The sequence below is a fragment of the Cetorhinus maximus genome, chromosome 1 (assembly GCF_964194155.1).
Source record: "Cetorhinus maximus chromosome 1, sCetMax3.hap1.1, whole genome shotgun sequence".
Classification (NCBI taxonomy): Eukaryota; Metazoa; Chordata; class Chondrichthyes; order Lamniformes; family Cetorhinidae; genus Cetorhinus; species Cetorhinus maximus.
This window is the reverse complement of record NC_135879.1, coordinates 111,906,023-111,930,184: the sequence shown is the minus strand read 5'-3', so window position 1 is coordinate 111,930,184 and position 24,162 is coordinate 111,906,023. Positions and strand designations below refer to the sequence as shown.

Sequence of the window (24,162 nt, the reverse complement as noted above, 5' to 3'; positions counted from 1 at the left end):
GCTGTTTCTCACTGGTTGGGTAAGCTCTGCCAGTTCTAAGAAGCCAGTTAGGTGGAATACTGCACGGAACAAAGATTGTTCTATCAAAGGAAGGAATGGGGGAAAAGAGGACAAACTGTCTCAGATGAACCTCTCTGCTTGCATCATGCTTTATGTTAACTGATGCAATGCAAGCCTCCAGACTCAAGGGGGAGATTTACAATTGGTTTCAGTGTGGAGAAAGGGAAAAACAGCGAAAGTACTTCTAAATAAACAGTGACTACTGTCAAAGTGGAAGAAACAGATGGTCCAAATTCTTCAAGTCTCTGGCCACCCGGTATGAAACCATGTGTTTCTGCCCATCTCACAGCGTTACTCCCACAAAACAGATGCCCAGTGATGGAAAATTGCACTTTGAATTAGTCATCTACACTCCAGATGTGTTTTGCATGCATGTATTTTCAACAAATCGATTCTCCATGCCCCTTGGAGTAAATACCATTATCATGTTATCCTGGAGGGAAGGCTATGGCACAGTGTCAAAGCACAGTCACAAACTGCATCCAATGTTTTATTCATGGCACTGAATTAATGCAGGTTGATGCCCAAGATAAGCTTTCCAGGAAATCACAACACTAAATACACACATCGACATGCATGAGCAGCGTGTGACAGGAAACACAGGCATGAATAAACAGTTACACAGCTACACAGATTGCTCATGGACATCACACTCCACATGAGACACACGTCATGCATAACAAACGAGTTACCCGCATAAATACAAAACTCTCAATTCACAGTGAAATGCTTTTGTGTTGTTTACATACAGTATTTATACAGAGAGAACCTTATTCTGGTCAATGATTAATTATAACAGTTGCACTCTTTGTATTCACATAATGAATCAGCTTTCACACTTGAAATGATTTAAGTGCTGTATTTTGCAGGCTACAAAATGTAACTGTATTTCTAAAAACAGGGGAGGCATATGCAATATGTTGTCAAGTGCAATACGTTTAGATTAGAAAATGTTCTTTAAAAAGCTGTTGCATTCTGAAAGTTTAGTTTCTCAGTAAATAAACTTCCAGTATAATATAACCACAACATTTTAAGAATCAAAGATGAGCTCACTGTACTGCTGTCACCTCCAATTAAATCCTGATTATAGGTCCAAGATCCAAATTACATTGAATTGTAATGCCATGAGGTGAACTTCCTGTATTACTAGCAACACTGATATAGCCAAATATCTCCCAGTTTCCATACAGTAAAATCTGTGTTGACTAAATATAGTCATAGAAAAAGAGCAGGGCTTACCATCATCACATGTGAAGTCCTGGATTGCTACATCCTGGATAGGGATTTCCTTCAAGAAATAGGGCTTCTGGCACCGAGGGTTTCCGGTGACTATGCGTTTCTTTCTCAGCCACTCACCCAACCAGGCCAGATGGCAATTGCAGTTAAAGGGATTGGCTAGCAGATTTCTGAAGAGATAAAAACAAAAAACTACTGCGGATGCTGGAAATCGAAAACAAAAACAGAATTACCTGGAAAAATTTCTGAAGAGACCAGGAAAGGATTAATCATTGAGAAAATGACCTCAGTTTCAGTGTAACTCATCAAAAGTTAACACATAATAAGAAACATATTATGCTAAAATATGGCTTTTGGATACCTCAAGTTTTTGCCTGAAATCTCGTTTAGGTTACAGCTATAAATATGTAGTAAATTTTATCTGAACGACTATACAGGGTGTAAAATACTGTTGATAATTTAGTTAAAGTGCCCTATGTGGAGTCAAATGTTAATGTCTATGAGGGCAATAAGTGTAATCGGGCTAGAGTTGACCAAAATTATTTAATTCTCAAAATTTTCCTTATTTTCCAGTACCTCCATATTGTTGGCATCTTGTAATTTGACACAGCCCAAACATATCATGGTTTATGGCACAAGGTCTAGTATAAATGCAGTTGAGATGGAAGTCTGTGTGTATCAGGGTTGATCTCAATGAATGGAATTACTAGCATTACTCTCAACTGCATCACCATTGATGAGATCTCTACTTATCCATTTGTTTTGCATTTAAAAAAACCTTGGATGTGGCCAAAGCACACAGTGCAAAATAGACTACTGAGGTTGAAAACAGTTGAAGAAAAGCCCAGGTCAATCAGGAAGCAGTGATTAAATGACACCAAACTTGGCTTTCGAAGTGTGTAGATTGCAGGAGGAAGGGAAATTAATGAGAGTAGGATTTCTATTTATTATGGTCCAGGAAAGAACGGGCCAGTTAAACAGAAAATGAATCAAGATTTAAAAACTGTGGTGGTACGTGGTAGAGGAAGAGAATGTTGGTTGCTATTTTTACTGTTTAGAAGAAACAAGACAGAAAATTCAGAAGGGCACTAAATTGCACTTATATCAATGAAATAGAACATGACAAGGAAGTCTGAAGGACTGACAGAGACATTGCAGTTTAGAGCTGAGTAAAGTATTTCCATTCAGGTGACAAGTTTTGTTTTGATGTCCTGGGCTCTGAGAGATGCTAGAAATGTCTCCCAGATAAAAAAGCAATACTGAAGACTTGAATGGGCTTAGGCTTTATAGCATGTAGGAGCATATAAAGAAAGGATCAGGAGTAGGCCATTTAGCTCCTTAAGCCTGTTCTGTCATTCAGTGAGACCATAGCTGATCTTTGATCTAACTCCATATACCCATCTTTGCCCCGTATTCCTTAATACCTTTCGTTAACAAAATATTATCAACCTCAGATTTAAAATTAATAATTTATCTTGTATCAATTGCTGTTTGTGAAAGAAAGTTCCAAGCTTCCACCACCCACTGTATGTAGGAGTATTTCCTAACTTCAGTCCTGAAAGGTCTGACTCTAATTTTTAGATTATGCCCTCTTGTCCTGGACTCACCAACCGGCAGAAGTAGTTTCTCTCTACCAATCCTATCTGACCCCCGAAGCTTCAATTAAATCACCCCCTTGACCATCTAAATTCCAGAGAATACAACACACATTGTGAAATCTCTTCTTGGTAATTTAACGCTTGAAGTCTAGGTATCATTCTGGTAAATTTACACTGCACTCCCTCCAAGGGCAAGATATCCTTCATAAGGTGTGGCACCCAGACTGCTCACAGTACTTCTGATGTGGTTTAACCATGACTTTACATTGCCGCAGCATAACCTCAACCCCCTTGTATTCTAGTTCTCTAGATATAAAAACCAGCATTTCATTAGCCTTTTTGATATTTTTTTCTGATGCTTTAATGATCAATATATATTGGCACTCAACCTCCACTGTTTCTAGCTTCTTACCATTTAGAAAATATCCTGTTCTATCCTTTTAGTTTTCAGAAATGAGATTGACTATTATCAATCAAACAGCTAATGGGTGTAGGCTCATACAATACAAAATTGCTATTCGGAAGCTGCTCGTGTCACAGACAGAAAATCTCCAACTGCTGAAGGGAAATGTTTTTCTGTGATTGGGGCCATGGTTCCTGGTGAAGCAGCTTCGAGGGAAGTTCATTTCATATCTGGTTGTGCTATACCTGATCTTGAGGTGCTCAGTGCTGGTACTAGTTGCCCGAAATGGAAAATTGCTTCATTCTCTCACTTCAATTAAGACAATAAGAAGACATTTTGGCATGAGCGAAAAGCTTTGGGACTCTCGTGAAGGAAGCGACATTTGGATTTGAGCTGAGCGGAGTGCTAGCCATTATACAATTACTGGAGCCACACAGGAACTGTGGCTAAGGTGAAGTTTGCTGCGAATGAATGGCCTTTCTGCTCCCAAACATTTCTTGCACTTCTATGACATGTTTTCAGTTTACAAGAGGCCATCCAATTCAGAACATAATGCATTATTGGTTACAGCTCATTTAGCTGTAATTCAAATTGTCAATGAGCTTTACCACATTGTCAAACTGAGCTGAACTAATAAAATGGTAATTCAATCCGAAGATGAAAAGGGGAAGCTGCAGTGACTTACTCTCAGATTGGATTTTTACTTTACAAGGGCCATTTCATTAACATGTCAGTTCCAGGCCCCAATCACTTTTTTGCACAAGCAAATAGGTTTCCCTTTGGAGCTGACAGCCGCACTGATTATACTGATTACATGTCACTTACAAAAAATGAATTTCCTACTGAAAGTTCCATTGCCCTCGATAACTAATCAATCCTCAGCCAGAAAATCTATAGACATGAATAAACATAAAGAATGCTTGTTTTATTGTGTAAAATTAGATTACAGGTTAAAATGCTCTGGCCTACATGCAAGAAACACAAGTCATTAATACTAAAAATGAAATCCCAGTTTGCTGAAATATCCCTCCTTTGGTTTCTCATCATATCTCTTAACAACTTACAGCGTGGATAGAGAATGGAGAGTGTCAAAAGCTCCTGGAGAAATGGTAGTTATCTGATTGTCGTAGAGTGAGAGCAGACGAACAGAACTCAGGCCTGTGAACGTGTTATTGCTGACACAGCTAATCTTATTGCTCCTCAGCATCCTACAGGATAGAAAACAGAATTATTACAATATGGTCAAAGGTAGCTTTATGAAACCAACAAGCCACAATCCAGCCCCTTGACACACAGAGACAAACTCTGTTATTGAGTCTAAAACTGTAGTTCTTCATAGTCAAAAAGTAAATACTATTTAAAGAAAATCATTGCTTTAAGGTTTGAAAATTTAAAATTGGTTACAAAATGTTGAAGGTACTTGTAAATGGCGGGAGGAGCCTCCAACACCCTAATGGTACTGCTGAGACTGTACTAAGATAAATTGCCACATAGACTGTATATTCTTTAATTTAGATGGAAATGAACGGACCACAGGATCTTATGAATATCAAAGAAATTCAGGAGCAGCTGAGTGTGCTCGATTATAAAAGCAAAGCAACTTCATGACATTATCTGTGGAATAAAAAAAACAGCCTGTGCTTTCGAATTAACTCATGTCCTAAAGCACACTTGAGGCATTGCAGTACCCCAGCACCTTCAGAAACATACTTTTATATTTCTATGAAAGACAAAGCAGGTGATGCTTCCACATGGCAACTAAACTCCTTAATACTAACTCCTTCTTATTCTGCAGCAGTAATAATAAGCCAAACATTCAGCTCACACTGAGAAAATTCAGCACTTCATCAGCATGCAGATCCCAAAGCTTTTTATATGCACTCTAACCTTTAGCTTGCTATCTCTGGACTCTACTTGAAGTATCTTTATGGCTGGAAGGCTAACAGATTAATGGCTGTAACATTTATGAGTCCAGTATTAATTTTTGCAGATTAGGCATTTCAAAAAACTCATCCTCTGGTACAGTAGAAGCAAAAGTTGTTCAACAAACTATCCATGGCTAGCTGCCTTCATGACATAGTCTGCAACTTTGTTCAGTCCTGGTGAGAGAAGAAGTTCTTTACTGATTATTTCCCCCAGTTTTCTCTCTTCTTCTCCTGAAAGCACTGACCTATGCTTGGTTATAATTTGTGAGTGTCATCTGCCCACTGATAACTCTTCCCAAACCTATGACATCTACCACCAAGAAGGACAAGGGCATCAGGTGCATGGGAACTCTATTGCCTCCAAGTTGCCCACTAAGTCACATGCCACACTGGCATGGACATGTATTGCTGTTCCTTCACTGTCATAGCATCAAAATCCAGGAACTCCCTACCCAACATCATTGCGGGAGCATCTTCAGCACATGGATTGCAGCAGCTCAAGGCAGCGACTCAGCACTACCTTCTCAAGGGAAATTAGAGAACACAATAAATGCTGGACTTGCCAGCAATTCCCACATTATGGGCTGGATTTAGTCCTATGGTCATGGCAGTGGTCGGCAGCTCTGGAAGTCATCAGGGACTGGCAAGGGTCCGTGGAAGTTGGTTGAACACAGTTAAGTGGTGACAAGCTTATGAATGCGGCTTGCCATTGGATCACGTGGCGGGGGAGGGGTGATGGGCCCTGGGGTTGGGAAGCCCACATCACCTCAAGGCCGTGCAGAAGCTGTGTTAGAATTGGAAATTGTCTCGCAGGCTTTGTAGAAAGCTGTGCAGTTTAAATCTCCAGCAACTGAATTTCTGTTGCTCCAGCACAAAAAGACATTCCTGTGCATGGAACCTTGCTGTACAACATAAGCTGCTGTGTTTGCCTACAAACTATGGAACATGGGAATATAAGAATCTGCCATTCAATCCCTCAAGCTTGCTCCGTCATTCTCTTAGATTATGGCTAATCTGTAACTCAATTTTATTTATGCGCTGTTGCTCTATATCTCTTGATACCATTACCTAATAAAAACCTTCAATACCAGGCTTACAAACTTCAACTGACACAGCGTCTGTAGCTTTTAGGGGAATTATCTCCAGATTTCCATTACCCCTTGTGTGAAAATGTGTTTCCTGATTTCAATCCGAAATGGCCTAGCTCTAATTTAAGAATACATCCACTTGTTCTAGACTCCCTACCAGAAGAATTAGATTCTCCGCACCTACCCTATTTAATTCCTGAATCATTTAAAATTAGATTAGATAGCCTCTTGATCTTCTAAACGCAAGAGAACATAAGTCAAATTTTCCCATAATTTAGCCCTTTAAGCCCTCTGGTGAATCAGTGCACTACCTTTCCAGAACGAATATATCCTTCCTGAGGCCTGGTGGCCAAAACTGAATAAGGTACTCCAGTTTGAGTCTGATCAAAACTCTGTGCAACTGAATCATAACTTCCTCCCTTTGAAATATTGATTAGTAATGGCACTCGTGTATTGTCTTTTGGGATTTTGAGTACATGGACACCAAAATTCTTTTGCCCTTCCACAGCTCCTAATCTCTTGCCACTAAGAAAATATTCTGATTAGTCTTTCTCAGATCAAAACTGGATATGACCACATTTCAAGTCATTCACTAAAAATCATTTAAATATTATAAGAAGCATTTTTATGTATATATGTTTTTTTCATCTTTTACATATACTGCACCCATTAAAATGGTGTACATGAATATTTTACTATTAAACATTATGAATGCATTATTTGGTCTAAATGTACATATGGAAAAAATCAGAATGTCAATATATATCATGGGTACTTTTGCATTTGGTGCTTCTGCATAGCTCAGGTTGTACACCAATGGTGTGAGCCAGCCCCTCATGTTCAAAATGCTAAAACCGTCATGTTAACGCTACACCAGAATCATACATCCTTGGAAATAAGGATCTTTGACTCTGTCTTTGGGATAAGGGAATTTAATGTCTGGACACTGTTAGGAACTAGAGTTAGTTTTAATTAAGTTATATTTGTATTGGTGGATGTTAGGAATAAGCTATAGCTTTAAGTTTAAGTTTAATTTATATTTCGTATGGCCTGAATTTTCTGGTGGTCAGGCGCATGTGACAGGCAGGCCCGGGAGCGGACAGGGAATGGGCCACTGACCGGAATTTTATGCTGGCTGGTGAATTAACAGCCAGCCAGCGTGAAACGTGAACTGAAATGCTCAGCGTTGTCGGGGTGGGGGTGGAAAGAAGGCGGGTGCCAACGTAACTGAGAGTGTGGGTGAACACATTGAGAGAGCTACCTGAAGGCAGACAGCTGCCCCAGGGAGCTGCATACCTCCACAGGTTAAATGACATGACGAAAATGTTGCAAAATAAGTCCATGCAGCACAAGCACAGTTAAGCACCTGAAAGCATACCTCATAAAATACCAGTCCCCAGATATCTCTTTTTATTTTATTTTCCCACGGAGATTTCATTCTGCCCTGGATCGAGATTTAAGCAAAAATGTGAATGCTGCCTGGGAGAATGGCCCATCCGCCAATCGTAAATCGCTGTTGATTGCATCGTTAATGGGCTTAATTACCCTCTTAATTGTCAGTGCGCTTCCAACTGCCTCGCGTGCCAGTCGAGCGAGATATTGCATGCTATTTCACGGCTCTTAAGGTTGGGCGCACGCCCGCCCACGGGACATAAAATTCTGGCCTATGTCTGTGTTAAGAAAGGGGAAACTTGGTTTCACTTTATAATGTTGCCTGAAAGTCTGTGAGTTTGTTTGTGTACCTGCATTTTAATGAGGTTTTACGGCCTTTGAAGTGGAGAGCTGTGTTTAAAGGTTGGGGGGGGTGTGGGGGGTGGTTAGTGGTTTAGGGAAGTTAAAACAAAGTAGGAAAAGCTGTGCAGTTGCCTAGAAATGGGAAACTGACAGAAAGAAACAGAAAAGCAGTTGGAGTTCAGTTGGTCTGTAGATACCACAGGATGAGGAAGCTGGAAAGGAGGGGGAACTGCAGAGAGCAGATTTCCCAGAAGAACAGAAGAAAGTCCCAGGAACCAGAAAGTGAGGACAAAAGAGACTCCCAGCAAGACAGTTAACTCAAGGAACAAGAACAGGAATCGGAAACAGGTCCTGTTCAGTATGCAAGGAGCAGAGGGAAAGGCTCCGAATTAAAGAAAGCTGCAGGAAGCAAACTTAAAGCAAAATAGGCTTGCAAGAGGCCAGATGATCCAAGGAGACAGCTAAGGGTTGATGACTCCTTACTACGGGCCTGTGAAGCAGTGGTGTTCTGTTGGCCTCTGCGAGAGTGCGTAGAAGGCGAAGCTTGAATGCACGTGGCAACCCAGGGGAAAGGAACATCGAAAGGAGAGATCAAAACTCTGGAAGTGGATCTTTGTTGAAGACATCCGAGAGAAAGCGTTGTGTGGGAGAAGATTCCAAGGCGAGTTCTTCGAGAGTGGAGACTGGAAACCCTTGCGTGAAAGACAGTTTCCATGAGACCAGTTAGCTCACAGTGTGATGAGCGTCTGGGGGTAGTTAATGAGAGATTCATAGCATCTGCTTTGGGTGGCACCTGTCACTTGAGCTTGGAGTGTGGGATGTCCAACCACAGGTCACCTATTGGTTTACATGGACTATATACTTACTGTGAACATTAGAGTATAAGGTAGCTTTTGTGACTTGCGTTATTCTGATGAATCTGTATATATCTGTAAAAGTATGGTTGTGGCTGAAGGAGTAGTGAAATACAATTAATCTTTTCTTGCTTAATAAACGTTTTATTCTTTTATTAAAAGTACACCAACAGAATGTGTGACTCCATTCAATAGCCACTCTCCACGTTCCTTAACAAAAAATAAAAGTTAGGATGTATCAAGCCAGGTTCCACCCAGGGATATGACTTGTCCAGTAGTAACATCAGCTGGGATCATGACAGCACTTCTCCAAATTACACCCTATACCAGTTTAGCATGGCATCTGCTTGATGGTATAAACTTCTCAATTCAGGAATTTATGAACTGTATAGTATATTTGGTAAATGTCCATTGAATTCAGAATTAAAATATATCTAGTAAAAGGGGAATCCTTATCAATATAGAATAAATGGAAATTGTTTTTTATTTGTTTACAAACCCACCTAATGGGTGGAATTTTATTTTCCCCCTGGAGGTGGGCTGGGGGGTTGGGGCTGGTTGGTTAATCAGGTGGGAAGGTGCGGGTGGAGACCCCACTGCCTCCCTGACTTCCCTGAATCAAGCTCCGATGAAAAGGGTCGAGGACAGCCTTCCTGCTCGGAGGCCAATTGGGGCCTTTATGTAAAGACTCAAGGACCTTAAGGCCCTCACCCTTACGTCACTGGTATTCCACCAACGGTGGGCAGGGTACTCACCATGCAACCCAACTGCACAGCAAACCTTGAAAGGTTTGACTGCAGTCTAGTAGGGAAGTCCCTCATTCTCAGGCACTCTATGCCTGATCAACGGATCCAGCATTGGGAAGGGGACCACAGGAAGCCAACCCCTCTCTTTCTATCGAACCTCTTCCCCACAACTGCCGGTGTCTCCCTCCCTGGGATCCCTATTCCACACCATTTACCTCTCTCCGAGGGCTTTATCAATGATCCATGGCATAGGCCCCAATGCAGTCCCGGTAGTTGCCACTGCTCCCAGTGCTTCCTCTGATTGGGCACAGGATTTTCGCGTTCACACTGGATGGTACAGCGATTTAATGTCCCCAGTGGAGCTGGGAACTACAGAGACCGGGTTCCTGCTACCATTAGGTGCTTGATTCTGTTGGGGCTCCTGGAGATCAGGTTGGTGGGGATGCCACCAGTTTTATTTTTGGCAGTCGGGACCCCCTCCGCCCGTTAGTTTCCGTTCAATTATGTAAATCCTGTCAAAAATGCATTGCTCAAAAATACATGCGGTTACTTACTTCTGATGTCATTTTCGTGAAAATTATGCATGGGCCAGGATTTTCCGTTTGGGGGGGAGTGGGGGTGGGGGCGGTGGGGGGTGGGACCGGACCCAATCACCGCCTGCGATCGGGTCCGCTCCGCCATTTTATGCGGGCGAGCCAATTAAGGCCCGCCCAGCGTATTTGCCAACTCCCGTGGGTAGCGGGAATTTGCGGGCGGCAGCGGGCGTGCACAATGGCGACCTGGCAGCCTGTTTAAAAGAAGGCCTGGCAGCCTCCTGTAGGCTGCTGACAATGGCCAGTTCCAAACTGCACCAGAGGGGCTCGGATGAGCAGGCCAGGCTGGAGGGAAGGGCAGAGGAGCAGGGCAGGCTGCAGGGTAGGCCAGCGGTGGGAGGGGAGCGCCAAAGCGCCACTTGTTTGTCTGATGAATGCCTTGTTGCCCTCCTCGAGGAGGTGGTAGCACGGCGAGAGGTGTTGGTCCCCCAGGATGGGAGGAGGAGGACCCCCCCACATGACCAAATGTGCCTGGGAGGAGGTTGTGGAGGTGGTGAGCCCCCACGATGTGGTGTGGCGCACCTGGATCCAGCCGTAAGCACTTCAACGATTTGTTGCACTCTGGCAGGGTGAGTACCATGTTGGCTTTGGGCATTTAACCCAGCAGGTAGCCGGGAGGAGGAGTAGCAGAGGGCCCTTCTCACACCTGAGGGGCCTGAAGTCTCAGCAGCTTCACACCATTTCTATAAGGCAGGCACCAGCGCAAATACTAGCGGTGGGAATTCGAACATTAGCTAGTGTCCCGGGGCAAAGAGGTGAGGGTGCTTCACAGTCGCTGAAGGAGCTGGCAGAGACAGAGAGTGCCCATGGCACCAGCAGTCGGAGGACTGCAGGGGACCAGGCACATGCTCAGTCGGTGCCTGATGATGTGCCTCTGGAGTCGTCCATGACGCATCATGGGCAGGAAATGCAGCCGGGTGTGCAGGAGCATCTGGGGGAGATACGTGAAGCTATGCTTGGCTTGGCCTCGTGGTGGAGGAGTCTACGCGGACGATCACCAAAGCAATGAGCCACATGTCCGAGCGCCTTGCGTCCTCCATGGAGAGCCTCCTCCAGGAGACCCACCAGGGCTTCCTGGGGATGCGGTCTGACATGCAAGCCCTCACATCGGCATTGCATTCAGCTGGTCAGTGCCAGTGTTGGAGATGGTGTGGGCATCAAGCTTCCCAGCTTGGTGCCCACCCATCCACGGTGAACAGGGTGGTCTGAGGTGACCTTACGTCGGCGCAGCATCTGCCTGTCACCTCTGCTGGCTCCTCTCAGGGTGCTACGGATGAGGGCGGCAGCTCCTCTGCCCCTCTCCCAGTGACCGTAGCATCCGGTGAGGCTGCGATGACTGGGGAGATGCCAGCTGTGGAACTGGCAGCTCCTTCCCAGGCGGGGCCAGCAGAGGCTCCACAGGCCAAAGGACGACCGCCAAGGTCATCGAGGCCAACAGGACAGCAGGGTCAGCAGGCTGGCTCAGATGCCACTCCCAGCGAGGGGACAGCACCAAGATGTAGCACCCAGAAACTAATGCATAAGGCACATTAGGCACACCACGGGTTTGTCACTGGTGCTTTTGTGTTGGCCCAAGATTATGTCCTTATGATTTCTTTTGGATTGTTGACACCATTGTTTAATAATTGTGAGAACTTCTGATTCAGATATTAAGTGCCAGATGTGTGACCATGGCTGAGGGTACCTCGTTTCTTCTGCATGTGTATGTTTAAGAAAAGTGTCATGAGTGTTTCTTTGGACATTCATCTTTAAGCACAAGGCCCTTAAATACTGCTGCTGACCTGGTAGATTTTGCACTTAGGTGTCGAGTATCAAGGCGCCAGCCCAGGCTTGACCTGGTGATCCATATGTGTTGTGCTAGCTGAAGGTTCGCTGGATTAAAGCGTCCCGGGTGTCCCTGCCTCCCTGGAGTATGCCTGGGTCAGCGTCTACCCCCTCAGCATTTCCCTGTGCGTGCTCATCCTCGGACTCACTGCTGGACTCATCGTGTGCAGCCGCAGACACTGCATTGAAGTCTTCATCGTCCACTCCGTCCTCCCTTTCCAGCGCAAGATTGTGGAGAGCGCAGCATGCAACCACTATCACCGACACACGATCTGGGGGGTACTGGAGTGCGCCCCCTGAGCAGTCCAGGCATCTGAAGCACATCTTGAGAAGACCAATGGCTCTCGCCACCACAGCCCTTGTGGTGCCATGGCTCCTATTGTAGCGCTGCTCAGCTTCTGTTCCTGGATGGCGGAGAGGCATCATAAGCCACCTTCTGAGGGGATAGCCCTTGTCACCCACCAACCATCCATCAAGCCGGGCTGAAGCACTGAAGAGCCCCGGCACCTGGGAGTGTCTGAGGATGTAGGCGTCATGGGAGCTGCCTGGGTACCTTGTACAGACTTGTAGAATCAGCATCCTGTGGTCACACACTATCTGCACGTTCATGGAGTGGAAGCCCTTCCTGTTGACGAAGGCACCGGGCTCACCTGCTGGCGACTTGATGGCCACATGTGTATAGTCTATAGCATCCTGGACATGGGGGAAGCCAGCAATGGCTGCGAAGCCTCTGGCTTGCTGTATCTGGCTTGCCTGGTCCCAACGGATGTGGATGAAGGTCAATGCACAACTGAACAGAGCGTCTGTAACCTGCTTGACACAAGTGTGGACAGCTGATTGGGAGACACTGCCATGATTACCCACCAACTCCTGGTTGGAGCCAGAGGCATAGAAGTTGAAGGCGGCTGTGATCTTCAGAGCCACTGACATAGGGTGTCTGCCCACACAGTTGGGGAAGATTTCAGGGCCTATCATCTGACAGATACAGTTCACTGTCCACCTTGACAGTCGGAGCCTCCTTCGGCACTGCACCTCAGTCATATTGAGGTAGCTGCTTCGCCGCCTGTGTACCCTGGCAGCAGGATAGTGGCGTCTTCTACGGCGCCATCCACCTTGGACTACCTCATGGCCCTGCGACCCTGGTGCCTGCGTCTGTCCTCCCAAAGGTCGCTTCCCTGGAGGCTGAATGTGCATTCCTGGCCTCCTGCTCCTTCTAGCCCTCCCTTCCTCCTTAGAAGAGCTGCCTCCAGTGGACAGATCAGATCCCATATCCAGGCTAAGGGAAGGCTTCCTGAATGCTACAGGCCCGGAAAAGACACCTCACTGCAGAGTGCTGACCTGAAGGTTAAGAGTCCAGAAAAAGCTGCTGGGATGCATTTTGAGGTAGTGCAGATCACACAGGCAAGTTTCAAAAACTTTCTCCAATAAATACTTCACAGAGCAGATTCACGATCCCACTGAGCCCTCTTACCAGGCCCATGGGTGAGGTTAATAGAAATGTCTCTTACCCGCTGGTCCTTTGCGCCCATGTGTTGACACGAAGATCGTATGGGCGCCGAAAAATTGGCATCGATTGAAGACTAAAGGGCCTTAAGTGGCCCGTTAATTAATGGCGGGCGCCTGTCGGACTTCATCGCGCACCCGCCCAGTGAAATATCGCGATGGCGTGCGGTGACAGTGGGACGTTCGCCCGGTCACTGTGCGTCATTTTATGCGCAGATATGCGGGGCCCACCCCCCACACTTCAAACGGAAAATTCTGCCCATGGTTCCTCTCCCTCCGAGCAAAAATCAAAATGTTAACAGTCAGCTTTTTGCAAAGTAATATAAAGTATTGCAAAGTATTGGTGCCTTTAGAAAGACCTTGAGTTTATACAGTCATTCACCATGTCCCCAGGATTACATTCAATAGATTAATTACCGATAATTGAAAGGCCTATTAAAGCCATTTAACCTGAATTTTACGCTGCCCGTCCAGCCTGACAGTTGGCAGGCAGGCGAAAAGGCCAAGCGGCCTTTACGTTTTTTAGGAAACTTCATCTACGAGTGGGATGAGGTTTCCTGAGCTATTACAAATTAAATAAAAGGTTTCATTTAAACTTAAAAACATGTCCCATCTCATGTGACACAGTCACATGGGGGACATGTTTCATTGAATTTTTCTGCTCTTTATTAATTTTTTCAAAGAGCGCTTCAATCTCCCTGAGGCAGCTCCCTGCCTCAGGGAGGCTGAAGCGCTCTTTCACACACATGCGCAAACTGTGCACTAGGCCCGGCTTTCCCTCCTACCCCGCCCGCACAGGTAGCGCTACTGTTCACGATCCACGCTGGGCGGGCCTTAATTGGCACGCCCACGTGAATCGCGGTGCAGAGCCAATCACGGGCAGCGGTCAGCTCCGTGATTGCCCCCGCCTGCCGAGCCCGCCCAACCAATGTAAAATCCTGGCTGAGGAGAATTTTTTTCTCCCAGAGGGTCGTGCGGGTTTGGAATTATCTGCCTCAGAAGGTGGTGGAGGCGGGGTCATTGAATATTTTTAAGGCAGAGGTGGATAGATTCTTGTTAGGCAAGGGAGCCAAAGGTTATCGGGGTTAGATGGGAATGTGGAAATCGAAACACAAGAAGATCAACCATGATCTTATTGAATGGCGGAGTAGGCTTGAGGGGCCGAATGGTCTACTCCTGTTCCTATTTCTTATGTTTTATACCACAATAATTAAAATAAGAATGAAAGGTCAGCGTGCTTTGAATATATTTATCAAAAATTATAAATGCTGGTTTCCTGATTAAATGTAAACATGTCCAACTACTTTCTCTGAATTGAGTGCTGAACTTCAGTCTGCAAGCACATAATCTAAGCCCACGGGGGAAAAGAAACTGAGCATGGCATCCAAGGGCAGAATGACAATATCCATAATGAGCTTGTTTTCATTGAGTCACCAGGCTGAAAGACTCAGGAGGCAGTTGTTGCAAGCTATAGTGAGGCACTTTGTCCAGTTGTGCAAAATGGAGAAGTAAAGGCAAAATGGTTTTACTTACAGTGTTTTAAGACTATCCAGTCCTTTGAACATTTTGCGGTGCACAGTTTCCAGGCGGTTACCCGTCAGCAGCACTTCATTCACACCTGCAGCTCCCTCGAACACACCCTCCTCAATATCTGTAATCTTATTATTGCTCAAGTTTCTAAAAGACAAAGCATGGAAGAAATTCAGAAAGTTGCAGTCTTAATTGAAAGTACTCATCTGAGCTGGGCTTAAATTTCAGGTTTCGTCACGTGAGCTTTGCCTTATATAAATACAGGAAACAAATATTAAATGGAAGGTATTTTCTTCAGTTAGCGATCTGATGGAGTTGTCAAAAGCCAAGCTAGTTAAATTCTACTAATACAATCAGACAGCAGAATGAACCCTGTCTCTCCCCAATAAACACGTTAGGAAGGAATTTACACTCTCTGACAGAACACCAATTCTGGAGAACTTGTGACATAAGTGGTTGGATTTTGGAACACAATCCGGATCTGGTGGACTTCTGTCCCATTTAAGTTGAGAGTAAAATTGTGCTAGGAGGAGTGCTTCTCCTGCCTGCCTCACTTACACTGTGACAGTAGCTGTGGGTGTGTCTCAGGTGTTCCTAGGTTATCCTAGAAATTCTGAGAGGCCCATTGGTATCTGTATCAACTGAGAGCAGTCATAGGTTTCAATCTGGGCCTGGAGTAGTCTGCAAAGAAGACTGAACTCAGTAGGATCGGCTGCCATTGGAGCAAGGGCTTGCCAGTATGGGACAAAAGAAGCCGTGAGCTTAGCCTACCCACTCCTTTGGCCTGAGCAACCTCTTCTGTGCCCTCTCAGGGTGCAGGCTGCTGCTCTGAGATTACACTGCCTCCACAGGGCAGGAGTCACAGCTGTACTAGGTATGGATGTCCGCCCCCAACTACTTAAATGACTCTGTTCCTTGGATTTGGGACGGGGTCACCACCAGGTTAAAAGCAGTGAGCAGAATTCTCACCTCATGACATTTCTGGTAGGAAAAGAGCAAATTTTCACCTATTCATTTTATTCTCTGGCATTCAAACTAAAATGCGTTCAGTGCTGTGTGATACTAACCTACAGTGCTGTAGAACAAGGTTTTGATTCCACACATCATCTGAAAACGGATTTGTATTATTGTGGGCATCACTGGCATGACAGAATATATTGCCAATCCCTAGCTGCCCTTGAGAAAGTGGTAGTGAGGCTTCTTGAACTGCTGCAATTTTTGATTGACCTGTCCACTTAATTGTAACAAGATGCAAGCAGTTACTGATAATACATGAAAAAATAGTGGCTTACCGGAGTGGTACTGAGCCATGTTTCAGCCTTAATGCTGGATTTTTGCAGAAGTACAATAATGGTATTGGTATTTACTGGGAGGCAGAGAGAAAGTGTGATGGGGGACAAGGGTGGGAGAGGGGAGAAGCCTCGAAATGCCAGGGAATGGAGGTTCCAAATTAGTAGTAAGATTTAATCATTATTTTTTCCTTCCAATTCCCAAGCAGCAATCAGCTAAATTGGCAGGCTGGTCAGCTACCTGGTGAGAAAGCCAGTAGCAGGAGGCTGCAGTCAGGGACACTTGAGGACAATCTCTGACAATCAGGAGTTTGAGGGGCTAGGGCCTCACACCATATATTTTATCAAATATATATATGCTCATTGCTATTTCTAAAATTTTAAAAACTGAACAAAGGCTTTTAAAATGGCTGAAATTGTGTCTGTCTGTGATCCCTGAACAAAAGAAGCCACTTGGCAGTTTTAGGAAAACTCACACCTTGTTATCTCTGAGGAACCACTATTGATCCCTGTGAACTGTGCAGCCCAACTTCAAAGAGAGTTCTACAAAAGCCATCCATATTTAATAACCCAGGCTGACCAAAAGGAGATGGATTGTCTGCTAAGGCAAAGGCCCGGCAACCCTCCTTTCAATTCCTAATGGCTGAGATATATAACATTTGTTGGAACCCTGATGATGGATGCACATCCTTTGTCAAAGATGGTGATGAGGTGGTAGTCATGTGATATGGGCATCTGGCTTGTGGAACAAGTAATATTGCCTTGCTGAACTAAAAAGCTCAGTCTGCTGTTTAACATCTGACTAGCAGGCTGCAAAGGAGTTCTGGCCCAGGCTGGACATCTGGTGTCATCTGCCCTGCTTCTGCTGGAAGTTCTGTACCATTGGCTACAAGACAGATTCAGCTCTGCATGCTTATGTCATCTTGTGATGTCAACATCACTGGAAGAATACAGCATCAGTTCTCAACCCACCGACCTCCGTGAAGGAATACCTCATTGGACTTTGTTTCTGGAATCTGGAACCCATGTGAGCCAATATTTATTTTCTCTGTGGTCTCTGTATTGTAAATCTTTCTCTTCTCTATCCCTCTCTGTACTGCCTGAGTGTTGTGGCAACGTTGCGACCCTCCTCCTGAGTTTTGAGTGTGTGCAAATAAACTAACCCTTTCAGTTCATCCTATCTCAAGTTTGCTCTGGGGTTAATAATAGAAAATTGGATTGCAATAAAACTTAGTGGTTGGGAATTACACTGCCACTTATAAAGAGGGAAACAAATCAGAACACCTTTCTGGTTATGGACGGGTGGTGAGAGGAGAAATCAGTGCTGTTTAAACTAAGCCCCCTCCTGTCCGTAACAGGAGTGATAAGGACTCAGGATTGGAGCGTGGAGCAATAGAGCTGCTGGGGTTGTGAAGATCTCAGTAATTGTTGAGATAGATCAGGGTTTGGGATTAGAGTTTGATGAGCGACATCAGAGCTCAGCAAGAGGCTCAATATCATGGCTTGATGGAGGAATGACACCAACTGCAGTGCATGTTTTGCAAAAGGCTTCCTTGAATGATCGGGTGTGGCAATATTACATCAGCACTACCAACCTATGAAAATTAGCTGTTGAACCCAGGCAAGGTTAGGCAGTGTTACGCTGTCCACACAGTCAACATGCTCTATTTAGGCTCATGTATAAAGAAGGGCCACTTGATGGCTGTGGACCATACAAAAGTATTAACCATCACTTTCAGAAAGAAAGTACTGGCATTTATATAGCACTTTTCACAATCACAGGACATCCCAAAGTGCTTTATAGCCAATTAAATACTTCTGAGTGTAGTCACTGTTGTAGGAAATGTGGCAGCAAATCTGTGCACAGCAAGATGCCACAAACAGCAATGAAATAAATGACTAGATAAACTGTTTTAGTTATGCTGTTTGAGGGATAAATGTCAGAATTCTTACAGCACAGAAGGAGGCCACTCAGCCTGTCAAGCTTGTGCCAGCACTCTGCAATAGCAATTTAGCTGGTCCCATTCAATGCTTCCTCTGAGCTGCACGGGCACACAGCCGCACAACAATCAAGAATATACCGCACAGGGTACCAACAGGTGGGACTGCGTGGTGCAACACAAAGGCCACACACAGCAAAAGTAAATTGGAGCGACTTTTGCACTTCACCTTTCTTTCTCAGTAGCCCCTCAAATTAAGAGGCCTGCTAAGGCCATTAATGTAGTAATTTACCTAGATTTTCCGATGCCCGTCTAACGTTACAGTTGGCAGGCAGGCGAATCGGCCAGGTGGCCTTTGGATTTTTGAGGAAACCTCAGCCACAGGCGGGATGAGGGTTCCAACATTAATTTTAAAAAAATTGTTTGGGTAGAATTTTCATAATCCATATGTTTAGGCGAGTGAGTCAAATGTGTGGACATTTCTTTTTATGTTTTAAAATCTTTATTTGATTGTTTTAAATTCTTCAGCTCCCTGAGGCAGCTCGCTGCCTTCAGGAAGCTTTCATTGCGCACCCCCGCGCCTGCACTGACTTCAGTGCTCACCCTCCTCCCGCCCCCATCTCTGCAGCACTGAGCCTTTCGCGCCTTTCACGCTGGCTGGCTTTTAATTGGCCTGCCAATTTGAAATCGCAGTCGGGGGCTAATCGCGGGCGGTGGGCCGGTTCTCGGCCGCTGCCGGGCCCGCCCACCTCACCCACCTGATGACTTCAAAATTCTGTCCCAGGTCTCTCTGTTCCTGCATTCCTTTTAGAATTGTACATTTTATTTTATATTGCCTTTCCTATTCTTCTTATCAAAATATGCCACTTCACACTCCTCTGTGTTAAATTTCATCTGCCATGTGTCTGCCAGTTTCACCAGGCTGTCTATGTCCTTTCATATCTTCCTTACAGTCGCTACATTTCAAAATTTTGTGTCTTCTGAAAGTTTTCATATTTTGCCCTATACACAACAACTTCAATCATTAACATTCATCAAAGCATGTGGTGTTCCTAGAAATGACCACTGTGAACACAACTGTATACTTTCCTCCTGTTTGAAAAGCAACCACTCATCACTACTCTCTGTTCTCTGCCACTCAGGCAAATTTGTACCAATGCTGTCAATGCCCTTTTATTCCATGGGCTTCAACTTGCTAATATTTTATCAAATGCTTTTTTGGAAGTCCACGTATATCACATCAACCATATTACCCTCATCAACCCTCTTTGTTATTTTATCAAAAAGCTCAATCAAGTTAGTTAAATATCATTTGTCTTTAAAAATACATGCTAACTTTCTTTAATTAATCCACGCTTGTCAAAGTGGCTGTTAATTTTTCTGAGAGAAAAAATTTTCCCACAACTGAGGTTGGGAGAATGAGTCACGATACCGGGAGAAATCCCCTGTTTCTCTTCAAAATCGTGCCGTGGGATTTTTTTTATGTCCACCTGAGGGGGCAGATGTTTGGTTTAATGTCTCATCCTAAAAACTGCGCCTCCAATAGTGCAGTACCCTCTCAGTCTGACACTGATGTGCCAACTTAAATTCCCAGCCTGGGTGACTCTTTACTCTGGCTACAGCCATTTTGATACAGGTGTCTGGACTGGATCACACATCCCTCTAATTCAGAGGCAAGGGTGCTGCTGCTGGGCCACGGCTGAAAGGGGCCAAGTAAAAAAGATTGAATGGCAATATGTGCAACAAAACAAAAACCCATTTTTATCTGGGGAATAATATAGCCAGTGGCAGCAGAAGTAATACTAACATGAAGGCCAATGATTCAAACAGTGTTTTCAGTCAGTCTATTTGGTTCTGATTGCAACCAGATTGTTATCTTAGAACAATATACTATTGTTATTACCTTGCATCAACAATTATCTGTTGATGCAAGGGGTTGTATTGCTTTTAGCTTATGAACAAATGGGGAAGATCCAGATAGACAGAGCAAATAGAGAAAAATCATCAGGGAGAATCGCAAGGTTGCAAAGAAGCCCAACATGGTTTTCTGTCCTCCGTTATAAATAGATGGAGAGTTGAGTATTCAACACCACAGGCATGCAGTCCTTCCTGCCTCATCCTCCTCTTGGTGTGCCACCCAGGTGATTAGTTACGCTCTAGCAAAGAGAATGCAAACCTGCTCCATTGCTTCACATGGCACATTTAATATGCTTACCAATAATTCTGAAAAGATGATTCCTTCCACTGCATTGTTATAACAGTACCTGGACAAAGACTGGGTAGTCCAATTATTTAAATGCTGCACTATAATGAGACAAAGTAATCCACACGGCAAGTAACTGAACACAACAGGGTTTTGTCAGTTCTTTCATGAAAGAATGGCAATTGATAATCTGCTGGGGTGGCATCCTGACACAAGCACTGAGATGTGCCTACTGGGCACCTCGGGTGCTCAATCTGGCAGAGTATGTGGGGTCGGGGGTGGGTTGTATAATTTGATTATCAATGTAATTGTAGCACTAGTTACACCTCTCAGGCGCCAACCAGTTGGGGGGGTGGGGGGGGAGGGTGAGAGACCAGAAATCGCAGCCTGTTCTGGGCATGGTTCTGCACCCCTGCCAAACATCTGGTGACTGCCCCATCAGTTTCCTTTATCAGGGAGCTGAAAGACATTTCAGACATTGTTAAGATCCTTAGGCCATGGTCCAGACCTGAACACCTAGGTGGGGTTCACATACAGGTACACTAAATGATTGGCTCGTACACCTGCCCTCATTTTGTCTGCAAAATAGACTGCCTAGTCAGGGAAGTGGAAACTCCCAGCCTGGGTGTCTCTTCACTCTGGCTACATCCATTTTGATACAGGAAACTTTGATGTGGACAGAGGTTATGCACCAAAGAAAGGGCCATTGCTAGTCTTTGGAATTCTCCAAATTTATATAGCACTTTTCATGACCACTGGAAGTCTCAACATGCTTTACAGCCAATGAAGTACTTTTTGACAAATAGTTACTGTTGTAATGTCAGAAAAGCAGCAGTCAATGTGCAGTCAGCAAGCTCCCACAAACAGCAATGTGATAATGACCAAATAATATGTTTTTTGTGATGTTAATTGCAGGATAAATATTGACCAGAACACCGAGGATAATTCCTCTGTTCTTCTTCAAAATAATGCCATGGGATCTTTCATAACATCATAAGAAATATGAGCAGGAGTAGGCCATTTGATCCAATGAGCCTGCTTCACCATTCAATAGCATCATGGTTGATCTGATTGTGACCTTAGCTCCACTATCCTGTCTGCCCCCATAACCCTTGACAGATCAAAAATCTGTCTAACTCAGCCTTGAATATATCCAATGACTCAGCCTCCACTACTCTCTGGGGAAGAGAATCCCAAATACTAATGACCTCTGAGAGAAGAAATTCCTCCTCATCTCTGCCAACATGCGCCAGTGGTGGAGGGAGTAGATGGGGCATTAGTCAAGTGGGCTGCTTTGTCCTGGATGGTGTCAAGCTTCTTGAGTGTTATTGGAGATGCACTCATCCATGTAAGTGGGGAGTATTCCATCGCACTCCTGACTTGTGCCTTGTAGATGGTGGACAGGCTTTGGGGAGTCAGTTGGTGAGTTACTCGCCGTAGGGTTCCTAGCCTCTGATCTGCTCTTGTAGCCACAATATTTATATGGCTAGTCCAGTTCAGTTTCTGGGCAATGGTAACCCCCAGGAAGTTGATAGTGGAGGATTCAGTGATGATAATGCCATTGAATGTCAAGAGGCGATGGTTAGATACTCTCTTGTTGGAGATGGTCATTGCCTGACATTTGTGTGACGTGAATGTTACTTGCCACTTGTCAGCCCAAGTCTGGATATAGTCCAGGTCTTGCTGCATTTGGACTTGGACTGCTTCAGTATTTGAGGAGTTGCAAATGTTGATGTGGTCTCAACAATGTGCTCTGCAGTTGTAACAAGACTTCCCTACTTTTATACTATATCCTGAATGCAATAAAAGCCAACATTCCATTTCCCTTCCCGATCACTTGCACACTAACTTTCTGTGATTTATGCACAAGAACAACCAGAACTCTCTGTACAGCAGCATTCTGTAGTCTCTTTCCATTTAAATAATATTCTGCTTCTCTATTCTTCCTGCCAAAATGAACAACCTCACATTTTCTTACATTATACTCTATCTCCCAAATTTTTGCTCACTCACTTAATCTATATATATTCCTTTGCAGACTCTTTGTATCCTCCTCACAATTTGCTTTCCTTCCTATCTTTGTAGTATCAGCAAGTGTGGCTACAATGCAATCTGCCCCTTCATCCAAGTCATTGATACAGATTGTTAATAGTAGAGGCTCCAACATTCATCCCTGTGGCACTCCACTAGTTACTGTTTGCCAACCTGACTCTGTTTTCTGTTAATTAGCCAATCCTCTATCCGTGCTAACATAGAACCTCCAACATTATGAGGTCTTACCTTGTGCAATAGCCATTTATGTGACACTTTATCAAATGACCTTTGAAAATCCAAATACGTTACATCTACTGGTTCCCCTTTATCCAACCTGCTTGTAACATTCTTAAAGAGCTTGAATAAATTTGTCAAACACGATTTCCCTTTCACAAAATCATGTTGACTCTGCCTGAAAGTATTATGATTTTCTAAATGTCCAGCTACTACCTCCATAATAATGGATTCTAGCTTTTTCCCAATGAAAGATGTTAGGCTAATTGGCCTATAGTTTCCTGTTTTCTGTCTCCCTTCTTAATTGACTAGAGGTTTCACATTTGCGGTTTTTCAATTCACTGTAACCTTTCCAGAATCTAGAGGATTTTGAAAGATTCCAACCAATGCATCCACTATTTCTGCAGGCACTTCTTTCACAACCCTAGGATGCAGGGGAGTTGTCAGCCTCTAGTCCCATTACTTTTCCTCATACTTTCTCTGGTGATCGTGATTGTTTTAAGTCCCTCCCTCTCTTTTGCCCCCTGCTTTCTCCTATTCTTGGGATGTTTCTTTTTGTCTTCTACTTGTGAAGACAGAAAACATTTGTTCAAAGTTTCTGCCGTTTCCTTGTTTCCCATTATTAACTCACAGGTCTCATCCTCTGAGGGATCAATACACACTTTAGCTACTCTTTTCCTGTGTAGAAATTGTAGAATATGGCTGTAAAAGTTTTTACTGTCTGTTTTTATATTTCTTGCTAGTTATTTGTCATACTCCAATTTCTCCCTCTACTATTGTCTTACTCATCCTTTGCTATTTTCTAAAATCTGGCTTACACTAACATTAATCTTTACAGTGTTGTAAGCCTTTCTTTCAATTTGATCCCATCCTTAACTTCCTTAGTTAGCCATGGATGGTGCATCCTACTCATAGAGTCTTTTGTTCTCAACAGAACATATTTGTGTTGAGAGCTATGAGAAATCTCCTTAAGTGTCTTTTACAGCCACCTGAACAGGCAGATGAGGCTTCAGTTTAAAGTTCCATCCAAAAGACAGCATTACTGTTCAGTGCTCCCTCAGGACTATACTGGACTGCTAGCCTTCATTTCTGTGTTTAAGCCCTAGAGTGGGACTTGAACCTAAAGCCTTGTGATTCAAAGGTGAGACTGCTACCAACTGAGCTAGGGCTGACGCACAAGCTGGTAGTGAAGGCTGGGACCCAGTTTATCCAGCACATCACCTCAAAATTATGCCTCTTCTGGTGGATTCCTGCCGGACGTATGGTCCAAGTGCAGCAGAATGATAGTCGATTCCCAATATCTTTACATTGATTTATTTCTGGAAACTCTTGGTTAAATGGGCACTACCTGCAGTTAGTATATCAATT

General features: G+C 44.3%; 1 protein-coding gene across 3 annotated transcripts in view; it reads right to left on the bottom strand.

The window, feature by feature from the left end:
- The window catches only part of slit2 (slit homolog 2 (Drosophila)), a 513,947-nt gene that overhangs the window by 88,677 nt on the left and 401,108 nt on the right, over positions 1-24,162 (bottom strand). For all 3 annotated transcript variants that reach the window (XM_078545575.1, XM_078545584.1, XM_078545594.1), the window contains 3 exons: positions 15,098-15,241; positions 4,362-4,505; positions 1,300-1,466 (listed from right to left, as the gene is read on the bottom strand). In XM_078545575.1, the coding sequence (XP_078401701.1) occupies positions 1,300-1,466; positions 4,362-4,505; positions 15,098-15,241 (455 nt within the window). The remainder of the gene's footprint in view (positions 1-1,299; positions 1,467-4,361; positions 4,506-15,097; positions 15,242-24,162) is intronic.